The following is an 11,799-nucleotide window of genomic DNA, read 5'->3' as shown; positions in this document are numbered from 1 at the left end:
ACATTTAATATTGACGCATTTTGGAAAGCAGCGTCCGGACGGGAGGTCACTGGGGGGTTTTCCACCCTACATCAATTGATGTGTTTTAATGCGATATTGCGTCCCTGTTGGCTGTGGTGTGGTTACTTTTTTGCAGTGTTGTTTTTCATGCTTGTAGTGGACTTAAAACGATACTCCCGCCGGACGTCTTGCTTTGCTGGGAGCGTAGGATTTCCCTTCAATCGTATTTATTTTCAGCAACCAGCATCAAATAGATACGTTTCAATCGTATCAAAAATGTATGAATTACGACGAATTGAAAGGAACGGACAGTGAGACTATCATTCAGCAATCGAAAGAAAGGGGCGTGAAGGAAAAGCATTTAAAAAATAATTTCTTTTTTACAACAGCGACAACGATCTCCTCCTGGAAACGAAATTGAAGCTATGTCCAACATGAATAGCACAAAGTACCGATTCTATTGCCACCGAGCTGAAGGAAATCAATATGCCTATGGCTACCACCAAGCGGAGAGGTCAATTTCCACGTATTAAAGATCAAAAGAAGTTTAACGGGAAAGAACTTTTGTAAATTCTATAGCGTTATGCTTCATTATGAATGTGCCTTGTTGTTCCTTGATCAGAATCTAATCGTATACTTTCAAAAGGACATAAAATTGTTCTTCATTTTCTAAACATTTCTCGCTTTTGCCCATTGCAAAGTAATTTATGCTTTCATTCTTGAGCCTTATTTATCGTCTGGCCAAACATTCTACTTCCCATTCATTTGCAACAGAAACGTTTTAAAACTACTCACACTTTAACTTCAACTCCCTTGCACTTATGCAAAATTCCATCGCCAACCACATTTCGCACACAGCTCCCCAACCAGAGCCAGTGAATAAAAATAACAAACTCAAATATTTGGTAACGGCGCTGAAAAACAAAACGACTGTAGCATTTTGTTCGCGCGAACCTCCAATTTGAAGTTATTCAAAGAAACTGCGAATGGAATTTTTATTTCCACATGCGAAAAAAAACAATACGCAACAAAAACACACTCAGCTCGCATGAGAATCGTGGTGGGTGGCTTTACTTTCTTTTTTAAATAAACACTCTCTCGTCCCCTATGTCCGGCGTAAATAACATAATGGGAATTATTTAGCACACATTTTTCGGCATTCAGCGGCGGGAAAATATACTCTCAAAAGGCTAAATTCTCTGCCACCACAATCTATCCAGCGGGGCACGCCAAAAGGGGCACGCGAAAATGACTTCACTCCACCCCGTTTTGCGTTGCAGTCTTTTGCGCCGCGCTTTCCTTACTACGTGTGTGTGTTGTTTTTTGAGTGGAATATATTTTCCGCGTCCTTTTATTGTTTCCTTTTTTTCGACAAGAATGGAAAAATCCTTCCACCGCTAGTTATTTATGTGATCGGTTTCACAAAAGCCACCGCAACCGGCCAAGCTGCCAGGGTAAGCACGCAAGGGGGATCCCCGGTTTTCCCCGGTACCGATCCGGTGGTGGATTCGCACGTTTCACCTTATTTCGAGCGCGTCCAAAAACACATTCTGGGAAATTCTGGCTTTCCATTCGAAAGAATTGAGAATTTATTTTTGGAAAAATTTCTTCTCCATTTCATGTGTGGCTTCGCGTCATGTGCGCCACACATGTGGAGTGTGAGCGGAAAACAAACGCGTTGTTAAAATATTTATTTTTTCGATGGCCAGCCGGGGTTTTTTTTGTTGATTGGGGAAAAACAAGATCGTTTTGAATGTGGTTTGAGCTTTTATTAAATTTCAAAATGCCTTCATTGCTGAAAATGGAATAGCTCCAAAGTTGTTCTGAATCTGACTTGTAGCTGACTTTCTCCAGACAACCAGCATCGTTTCCAGAAGCCAAAAGATTTGTTTACTTTATTCCAACAAAATGCTTATGATTTCTAGCACCTACCAGCAGCTATCATGAGACAAATAACCCGAAAATCACTTTTTCATTTGATCTTGCTAAACCTTCATGCCTACGAGAAATCAAATATTGGCTTACAACCAGGCATGCTTTCACTTTAACCATGCACATATGGTCATAAAATCGGAAATACTTTATCCTTAACCATTAAATTACTTTTCTAATCTCGTCTGGAAAGGATTTAAGATTTTTCCGAGACACATCATTGCGTTGCGATTTTATGCGCCTAAATGTATGCAATTGCATGTTCCCTTTCGTCGATATTTTTTAAATTTCAAATTTTAAAGGCATTTCAGCCATGATTTTTTCTCTACTCCTATTTCACCTCTACTGCGCCAAACCACGCACTAAATCAACTTCACTTTTTGAAACCTTTTTTGAAATCCTCAACTGCAATCAACAATATTTGCACGGCTCGCCAAATGGTAACAGATATGCGTCACCCACCGCTTCAGAGCTTCAGCTACAGTAATGAATGTGATTTTAAAAGATCCCTCAAACCCTGCAGATGAAAAACCGAACAACTCACCCCTCCTATCTACTTGATTTTTGTGCCACTGGAAATGTTCCAAAGGTTTTGCAAACGCTCCCCAGCTGGAGAGCAGGACCGATGCTGATGCTCAAAGACGATGGCAAACAGTGGCAAACAGTGGAACGATCTTCCATTCGAGCCCGGCCAAGCGTTCTCCGACAGCACTTGTGCACATTTCAAACGACACTGTTTAGCGTTCGTTAAACTCCCTGCTCTCCATGTGTGTGTGTGTGTGTTTTTGTGAATAGTTAAGTGGATTTAAACGGAACGGCTCATGCACAGCACACGCCACACGGCACGGAACGTACGGTAAGTATTTGTTCTTCTTCGCTGGCTCGAAAGGTGGCATACCACGGATAGTTTTTCCACCGGTCGGGTGCCTTTTTTCGGCTCGATAGTGCCGTCTCACGTGCGTCATGATGCAACTCCGTCCCTTCTTTCAACCCAAGCAGCATCCATGGGCTGCTATCATCTCTTGACGTGGATTTACCGTCTGAAGGATAGCGAAAACAGCACACCAACCGCAAAATACGTTCCCCTCCCGCGGGTGCTACAAACACATCCGGAGCAAGCCGCATCAGGTGAAAATTTGATAGAGTGATTTTTACCGAAACTAAATAAACATTAATGATGTGTTTTTTCGAGCACCCGCCGACGCGCACATACCGCACCGCCGAGTGCTTCAGCTCGTACTCATCCACACGTGCTGTTGCTGATGATGCTCGAATGCTAAATCGCGCCTTTTCAGATCCTTTTCCAGGGGGGCGTCCTGTTTTTTTTTTGCCTCCGTGCGCTCTATCAAAGGCAACCTCAAAACTTATTTACACAGCCACACACCAGGCATCCACACTATCCCCACCACGAGGCTTTTCACTGCGCACTAGAGGAGCATAGATAGTCTTAATGAGGATCAAATGCTGCTGCTGAATAAACACCGAGATGACGCTTCCGGGCGGATGCTGTGGTGTTCGTGATTTTGGATTTTTCCTGTTTTAAATTATTTATTCTCGCACGCGCCCGGCTTTGAATATCCCATCGGTGTTTCACTGGAAGGGTGGAAGCGTGGCTTCGTTTTGGTGCATTGAAAAGTTACCTATGGAAGAAGTAAAAGCACGTAAACCACTGCAGCTTTTACTTGGCTGAAATTTGTACACGAATATTCATTTTCATTGCCATTTCACAATTTTAGCCTCATTGTTAATTATCGCTCTTACAAAACCGCTTCTTACCTTCCCACGATGAAAAGCGAACCATGCTCGGTGCGATTAAGAAGCGTTTCCACTCTCTCTCTCTCTCACTCCGAAAGCTCTTTCCACTCACAGCCAAAAATCTGAGCTTCCTGTTGAGTTGAATAGAGTTTCTCAAACGCCCCGATTTCGTCCACCCTGGGAAACCCATTCTTCCCTCATCATAAATCTTCATAATAGTACCACCGCCGCGCCATGGTGGCTTTTCAACTATCAAATTCCATGCACGCGAATCCGAAATGCGAATACCTTGCTGTGAGATGGGAAAATGCTTTACTAATTCCTTTACAAAACAAATTCGGTGGAACGGCATTCATTAGTGGGAACCGGTTCCTGCTCCATGCCGAGATCTTTACCGTTGATGATGAGGGTACGAGCGTACTTGGTAGTTGGTGTATTGTGAAGCATTTTAAGGAAATGTTTGCAAAAAATGTGTAAGCAGCTTTAGAATAAACGAAAACAGTTCATTCGACCGTGGAACTGAATTTACATTCTTTACTATTCTAATATAATATACAACAAGATAAATGGTACAAGAGAATGCTGTATAATCACCGCAAAAAAAAACGAAGAAATACAAACATCGTCCTGCAATACACTCCCCGCCGTACGTCATCCCAAATCGGCTCTTTCATGTTTAATTTGTATTCTCAATATCTCAACACCGACATACCTTTCCCATGTGCCCTTTCTCATTTAATTTACGCATATCCCACCGCACCCGCCCCAAAACGGTTAATGGTTAGTGTAAATAATTTTGTGTATAAAATATATTTAACCTTTCCCATCGTCCCTTCGCGTTTTCCTCCACTCAAGTGCGCTCTAGAATGCAGCCCAGTGTTTGAAATGGACCTTCCGACCAGCCTGTGCGTCGGGAGAAAGTTGCAGGGACGGCAGCAAAAAATACACAAACGGTCTTGGCATGTTTCACTCAACCGCACTCCATCCGCAGTGTTTCCGCCGAAACCGGTTTGAATCCTTTCATGCTTTCAGGTCACCAGGGATGGAGTCCTTCACACGTCCCACCGGACGCCCTTTTGCTTCATGTTTGAAGCTGCGCATGGGAAAGGTCAAAGATAAATCGAGAAAATCGTCCGCCCGTCCGAAACACGACGCACACATGTAGCCGTTTAATTAAATATTTAACTTCCTTTTTTTACTCTCTCTTTCCTGAATCCATCTACCGTACCGTGGGTGTTTTATTTTATTTAATTTCTTTTTTTCAGTGGCCGGTGTCTTTCGTTCTAATAAAGCAGTGGCCCGCGCGCCAACCCCGAATAATGCTTCCAATTTTCCACATGTGGGTGTAATTTTCCGGATGAAAGGCGAGTTTTCTCCACTCCCGAGCTCATTTGCCCAGAGCCCAGCGCACCGGTTTGCGCGGTGCAGGTGAAGGCTGCAGAATGAGATTTTGAGCACATATTTGCATATCATTATGATGAAATAAATTGTATACATTTTATTTCCTGCCACAGGAAACCTTTTCAATTTCACCGCACGGAAGTGCCCATTCAGACGCAGGGTGACGATCAGTTTCAGTTTGCAGAGGAAACGAGCGCACGCATGACCACACACGCGAACAATTTCGCAAGCTTTGTTGCTTCCAGCAGCCATTCATTCTTTTCATTTGGCCAGGTCAAACATTGACATACCGGAATGCAACAAAGAATGACTAGAATGTGAGCTTTCATGCATGTCGAAACCACAAATTATGATTCTATTTCTAGAATTATTGCTGTTTTTTTTCTCTTCAACCAAATAACCTCAGAAAAGTTTCTCACAAAAGGTAACATCTCATGTAAAACGATTACGCTACTGCCCGGGAACAGGGAAGCCCATAAATTAATAGCATTTTAGCGTGCTGCACTGCTCCAGCCCTATCCAATTACACCTTCGAAATAAGCGGTCAAACTACCGAGCCAACACTTTCCCACCATGTTGTTGTGCTTCCGGCACCAGGAGAACCTACACTACAAAGGATGAATTATCACCGACGCTGGTAAAAACTCCCCAACACTTTGCTAAACGGTACTGCTCGGTGGTGTATTGTTTTACCCTTGAGGGTACCTAGAATGCCCCCTCCCCCCAACAGCACCATTGTGAAGGTATGCGAACACAGCTACGCCAACCGGAAGCCATGCGACACGCTGACGTCAGCATCGTCCTTGGCGTGGATGGTACAAGGCGAAAGTTTTATTTCATTCTATGCGCTTACAACCTTTGCCGCCGCATGCTGGTGCTGCTGTCGTGAGCTGAGAGTTAGCTTTTCCAAAAGCATAGTTTTTCCAAGCGTCACACCATACTGCCGGAACTGGAAACAGTAACCTTTCACCGGGAATTGCTTGGAAAAATTTGGTACAAAACCAGCGTTGCATAACTCACAGTTCCCTTTTTCAGCGGTAAGCTCTTTACGGGCTTCTTCTGGTTCAAAGTTTCTGGGTTCGTTCGGAACCCGAGCATCTGTTTTCTAATTTTGCAAATGTATTTTTAATGAAGAAAAGGAACACCAAGTCGTGTGTGTCGTTTATTATTAAATTGTGCATCGAACATTGTTTACCTCAACCGAACTCACTGTCAAAAGGTACTGTACGATCATCTTAACTGCAATACTACCAACATCTGTACAACGTACATCATAAATGCCTACTCTGATGATCCTCTTGTGTCCTGCGTATCACAGATATTGTACTGTATGATGAAGGTAATGGTTGTTTACTGTAATGTACTAGAAAGAGCATTGTTGAATAGTGTGTTCCAACATTCATAGTGTTCATAGTGTTAAACAACATAGTGTTAATCCAACATTCATTCTTCAATTGTGTGCCTTAACGCGACCATTTTGGCCATTTGCTGCAGTGCCATATGGAGCACCGCTATCGACTGGGATATTCGTTTGCGTTTGCATTTCTTCGCTGACACACGTTGGGCCTTTGTTTGCCGTTCCAAAGTAGCTGAACGATTCCCTCGGTAGGAAGCGATGCACGACGGGTGAGATCAGCTCCGGATCGATGTAGCGAAGATCCCGTGGCCCTGTGAGGAACGATACGATCGATCCAACAAGCACTACCGTTGTTACACCGATCGGTGTGATCCAGTGGTAAGACAATCGGTACAGCGGAAACACTCCACTCTCGTCCGGGTAGATCGGATTCACGATCGTCGTGTTCGTGATGAGCTCCGCAATGCATCCGTCCACCGAGACGGGCAGCTTGTGTGGCACAACCTCGCCCGCTGCACTCGCGAACTGACTTCCGAGTGAGATCCAGCCGGACAGAAGCGCACCAGCGATACCGCCAGCCAGTGCTCCCTTGGTGTTGCTCCACGGGACCAACATCCCCAGCGTGAAGATCCCTCCCGTCGTACCATTTCCGATTGCCGCCAACGTTGCCGACACGATCAGTATTCCGTCCAGCTTGTCCACGATGAACAGACAGCCCATGGCGGCCAGCCCAAGCACAACCACACTGCTACGCACGACGATGTTGGCCACGAGCGAGCTGGGCGTCACACGGAACAATCCTTTCAGAATGTCTTCCAGCAGCACGCCCGAAGTGGTGTTCAGGATGACGGAAAGCGAACTCAGCGCTGCTCCAAACACACCGGCAATGAATAACCCCGGCATGCCCCGCAAATTGCCAACCGATTCCATCACGTAGTGCGGGAACAGCTGATCGCTCGTTGTCACCAGTCCCACGGTGGCCGGATCACAGTCGTAGTACTTCCCATACAGCAGCAGTCCAGTGTAGCAGCAAACCGACACGAAGATGGCCGTTCCAACCACAAACATGTAGATTGAGCTGAAGGGAAATGAGAGAAGCATCAACATTCCAGTGCCATTTTGAGCATTAAAGCATCAGTAACGTACAATTTTGCAGTCTTAAGATTCGGCAGTGACATGTAGCGCTGTACCATCGTCTGATTGACGGCATTGTACGAGGTCCAGTAGAAGAAACCGCCAATCAAAACGGCCCAAAACGTTTGCCGCTCGTACATAGATGGACTGAAGCTATCGGAAGCGTCGAAGAAAGGGGCGCAAGAAGTGAAAATATTAGATCTCTGTAATGCTAGGGTAGGGAATTCCCTTTCACACAAAGAAGATAGATCAAGCGTTCCTCTAACAATCGCTCACTGTTGACAAGCTCTAATCAAACAATTTGTCAGTTTCGTGGACCGTAGTCACACATCTCCCCCGTTAAAGGTGTATCTTGTAAGCTGAACTGACAGTTGAATGGAGCCTCTTGGCCATCTTCTAATCGCACCAGATGTTGGCGACGCTCCGTTTCTCCGTTTGCGATGCACGCGCAGCCTTTTTGCGATAAAAGAGAATCAGTGCCAAATATTCCTCAGTCCCCGAAACAGCGACCTCTTCTTTGTGTTTTCATTATTCATCCTCAAATATGCGAGCTTACTTGAAGAAGTCTATCCGACCGCCTTCCACCGCCCGGTCCCAGATAACGCCCGGACCACCGAGAGCGATCGTGCCAATAATCACGACCACGACGACCGAGATGAACATTACCACCACCTGCCAAGCGTCGGTGAACACAACCGCCTTAATACCGCCCTAAAATTCAGAACAAGCACGTGAGTATTCGACAAACAGCTTCCAGAACTACTGGCTTAGAGACTTACCAGAAGTGTGTAGAAGATGCAGACGACGCACACGATTGCCCCAATAACGTAAATGTTAAAACCGGTTACTGTAACACAGACGCAACGTTAGATTCACATAGAAATTGGATAATTCTGGAGTCTTCCACACCACATACCTTGATTGAAGGCAAGCGCTGGCACGTAGATAACCATCGGCAAGAATAGCATCTGTAAATGATTGATAGTTGTTTGTCATGCTTGTTTTTTTTTGTATTCCCGCACGCCAATCTCGCACGCTGCCCTCCTCTTACCTGATTAATGACAAACATCACTGACGCCATCGATCGTACGTAAGGATTGAAGCGTAGCTCCAGATATTCGTACGAAGAGTTTAACTTTAGCGAGCAAAACACGGGCAAGTAAACCGTACACACCGCAACACCCATCAACAGAATCGGAACCGCGATCAGCCAGTACTGTGTGCCGAAGTTGTAGATCTCAGCCGGCGTCCCCAGTATCGTCACGCCAGAAATGTATCCCGCCAGCAGACTCATCGCCACCGGGAATGCTTTTAACTTGCGTGACCCCAGCAAATACTCGTCGATCGTGGCGGACCCGAACGTGTTGGTGGGCTTCTTTGCTGGAACCCCTGCCTCGGGCAGATGGTCCTGCTCCTCCTCGCATTCGCTGCTACTGCTGCTGGTGTTTGTCGAGCGCTTGAAAAACCCATAATAGATGCCACAGGCAGCCGACAGGATCAGCATGCCACCGAACATGCAATAATCGACGACGCTGAACTGATACATCTCGCGGATGCTGTCCGACATGGTGCTTCTGGGAGACGACATCTAAATACCAGAAAACAATTATATCAAGAGAGGAGAACGTGAGTTTTTCTTCTACCTGGCCCATCAGATTATCCCACGGATTATGCAGAACAAACCCAAACTGGTTCACCCTACCACCGCAGGCATTAGCCTCTGTCTCAGAAAACTCTCTCACACATTCGACAGCAAAACATTCCGGTGCCCAAAACCAGTTCACTTGAACCCTTCTTTCGGGAATTTAACTCGTCACAGCTGTATCGCATGCAAATAAAAAGAAACCTCGCTACGCACCTTAACCTACTGAAGCCAAAACATTCCTAAAAAGGAAAGGACTACATGTCGTGCGTGCTAACATTAGTGCTTTTGCAAACATGCGGTCACATGGGGAAGCGTGTGGTTAGTTGTTCAATGGAAAGGCTCCAAAAACCTGTAGCCTGTAGCGAGACCGCCGCGTCAACGGCTCCGTTTAAAGGCATGCTAAACTAAGTCATATTTAAGGGTGCTAAAACATTGAACCGGTTGATGTACAAGCCCATTGACATGGTTCTAACGATCCTTCTTCTTCTTTGGCACAACAACCGCTGTCGGTCGAGGCCTGACTGTACCCACCTTAGTGAAGTGAGCTTGGCTTTCGGTGACTTATTGTTACCATAGCAGGATAGTCCGTCCTACGTATGGGGGGCTTGAAGGTCTATTCGGGACTTGAACCCATGACGGGCATGTTGTTAAGTTGTACGAGTTGACGACTGTACCATCAGACCGGTTCTAACGATCACTTTCACTTAATATAAGCAGCTAAACTGTCTTCGCGCATTAGAAATTCGACCACCATCGGCAACCTCGTTAATATGTGTATCTCTTAATAAATCAATTAAGACCGAACGGCGTCGGGATCGTTTACGGTTCCTCGAACTCAAATTGTTCAATGCTCAATGTTGTGAAATAGGTTCCAATGCCAAAAGGCGTGCCCTCACTCCACTGAAACCCCAGCTCCAAGTTCCCCACGATGGATTCGAACTGACAGTTACCGGTCCCGTGTGCCGCTTCTGGCCAGTAGGTCACAATAACATTCGAAAACTAAAACAGCTTCTAATTTTATCTTCGATTTCTTGTCCTTCCGGGAGAGAGAGAGAGAAAAATAACATTGCACCCACACTAAACGCCACTTGTCCATCAAACCAATCCATCACAGTTTGAAGGGCGTACAGAGCTGGTACGAAACGTTGGTCTCGTTTTGCTACTGGTGCCGTTACACTTTTTGTTTATTTTTGGTTGTTTCACAATTTACCCAAAGGTGTTTGTAATTATTGTTCGTCACTCGCGTGTTTGGCACCACTTGGCACTACGGTCGGTCACATTCAATTTACAACATTTCCCCATTTTTCCTCTCTACTTATTCTGGATCGTTGAGCTACCTCTAACACGTGCACTAAGAAGCGTGAATTTTAATTGCACCAACCAGCTCTTACCTTCGCTCCCGCTTGTGTTCGCTCCTACCCTGCCTTGCTCAACTACCGAAAACTCACTCTGGCACTCTGGCACGATCCTGCCAGTCCGACAGTACAATTAGCACTGAAAAAAGGGAGCGCACATTAGCACAACAGCACCGGCAGCCGGCAGCAGTAACACACAGCAGTGGAGTGAAGCGATCACACACGCGTCAATCTATTCGCGCGATCCATCGCCGTCGCCAATGGCTCAGGGGTTGCCGATTTTCTCTTTCCCTGTGCCTCGGCTATCTTTCAGGGCCCACGGTGATACGACGGTGGTAGTGGTGAGCCCGGGCACAAACCGACGACCGATGCCGGCAAAGAACGCCACCACTTTGGACAAAACAAAATCGGCAATCCGAAAATACGAATGCACGCGAAAACCACACAACGAACGCACACGGACCGTTTATGCTGAGCGCAACAAGTTAGTGGCGTCTTTTGGGGCTTTGCCTTTCTTTTTAATTGCCGTTGCGTCGAATGTTGCAGTTTGCCAGATGCAGAGCTGAGCAGGGGCTGCCGTGCGGGGAATGGGTAACATTATGCAATTTGATCGCTGGCACCGGTTGCACGAGAACGAGAACGAGATGGATCGGTTTCCTGTCCGCTCTTTTTCCGCTTCTCAAGCATTTCAATGTACTTAATTTTAGGATACATTTTTGCTTACACATTACTCGATAGAAGTTGATTTGTTAAGTATTTTAATGCCGTTTAGTTGCGTTGTTTGTAAACAATTGCAACTGCACGAAATTGAACCATACAGACCTGAGCAGAAGGTGTGAGAGAATGCCACATTTCATCATATTGCTCATACTTATTTCACAACAAATTTTGTTATTGATTTGCTACTGCCTAGTGCACATGGCTTTACCTTCACCTTTTCAGAATTTGTAACACCACACACCACAGAGCAGATTTTGTCAACAATTCAACATTTAAATCCCCAAAAAGTTCAACCAAAACACTAACATTTTACCCAAAATATACCGTCACTTTAAGCAACAAGCCACACTTCACAATCATCCTCAAAGATGAACAAAACAGCATCATTATCGATCGGCACTGATAACAGGGCTTCGGATAGTACCATACACCAGAAAAGGATGGATTTCACCAGGCTACTAACCGCTTTCGACTTGGCAATTGGTGTGGGTGAAACGGCC

General features: G+C 45.6%; 1 protein-coding gene across 2 annotated transcripts; it reads right to left on the bottom strand.

The window, feature by feature from the left end:
- Nucleotides 1-6,225: 6,225 nt before the first annotated feature.
- Nucleotides 6,226-11,735, bottom strand: LOC121597228 (sodium-coupled monocarboxylate transporter 1-like). 2 transcript variants are annotated; one of them, XM_041922834.1, is made up of 7 exons: nucleotides 11,606-11,735; nucleotides 8,631-9,167; nucleotides 8,496-8,547; nucleotides 8,359-8,426; nucleotides 8,136-8,290; nucleotides 7,592-7,732; nucleotides 6,226-7,523 (listed from the first exon to the last, which is right to left on the bottom strand). In XM_041922834.1, exons 2-7 carry the CDS (start codon nucleotides 9,165-9,167, stop codon nucleotides 6,539-6,541), a joined length of 1,938 nt encoding a protein of 645 aa, XP_041778768.1. In that variant the 5' UTR covers nucleotides 11,606-11,735; the 3' UTR covers nucleotides 6,226-6,538. The 2 variants fall into 2 exon arrangements, with proteins under 2 accessions (XP_041778768.1, XP_041778767.1); XM_041922833.1 differs by lacking the exon at nucleotides 11,606-11,735 and adding an exon at nucleotides 10,616-11,018.
- Between the last annotated feature and the right edge of the window lie 64 nt (nucleotides 11,736-11,799).

The sequence above is a fragment of the Anopheles merus genome, chromosome 3R (genome assembly GCF_017562075.2).
Source record: "Anopheles merus strain MAF chromosome 3R, AmerM5.1, whole genome shotgun sequence".
Lineage (NCBI taxonomy): Eukaryota > Metazoa > Arthropoda > Insecta > Diptera > Culicidae > Anopheles > Anopheles merus.
Note: the sequence above shows the minus strand (reverse complement) of the source record. Positions and strands in the feature narration are given on the sequence as shown.

Excerpts from the sequence above, each read along its gene's own strand:
- LOC121597228 (XM_041922834.1), bottom strand. The coding sequence starts at position 9,167 with ATGTCGTCTCCCAGAAGCACCATGTCGGACAGCATCCGCGAGATGTAT. Across the intron at positions 8,427-8,495 it reads AGCGCTTGCCTTCAATCAAG|TAACCGGTTTTAACATTTAC; the intron begins GTATGTGGTGTG and ends TCTGTGTTACAG. Across the intron at positions 7,524-7,591 it reads AATCTTAAGACTGCAAAATT|CTCAATCTACATGTTTGTGG; the intron begins GTACGTTACTGA and ends ATTTCCCTTCAG.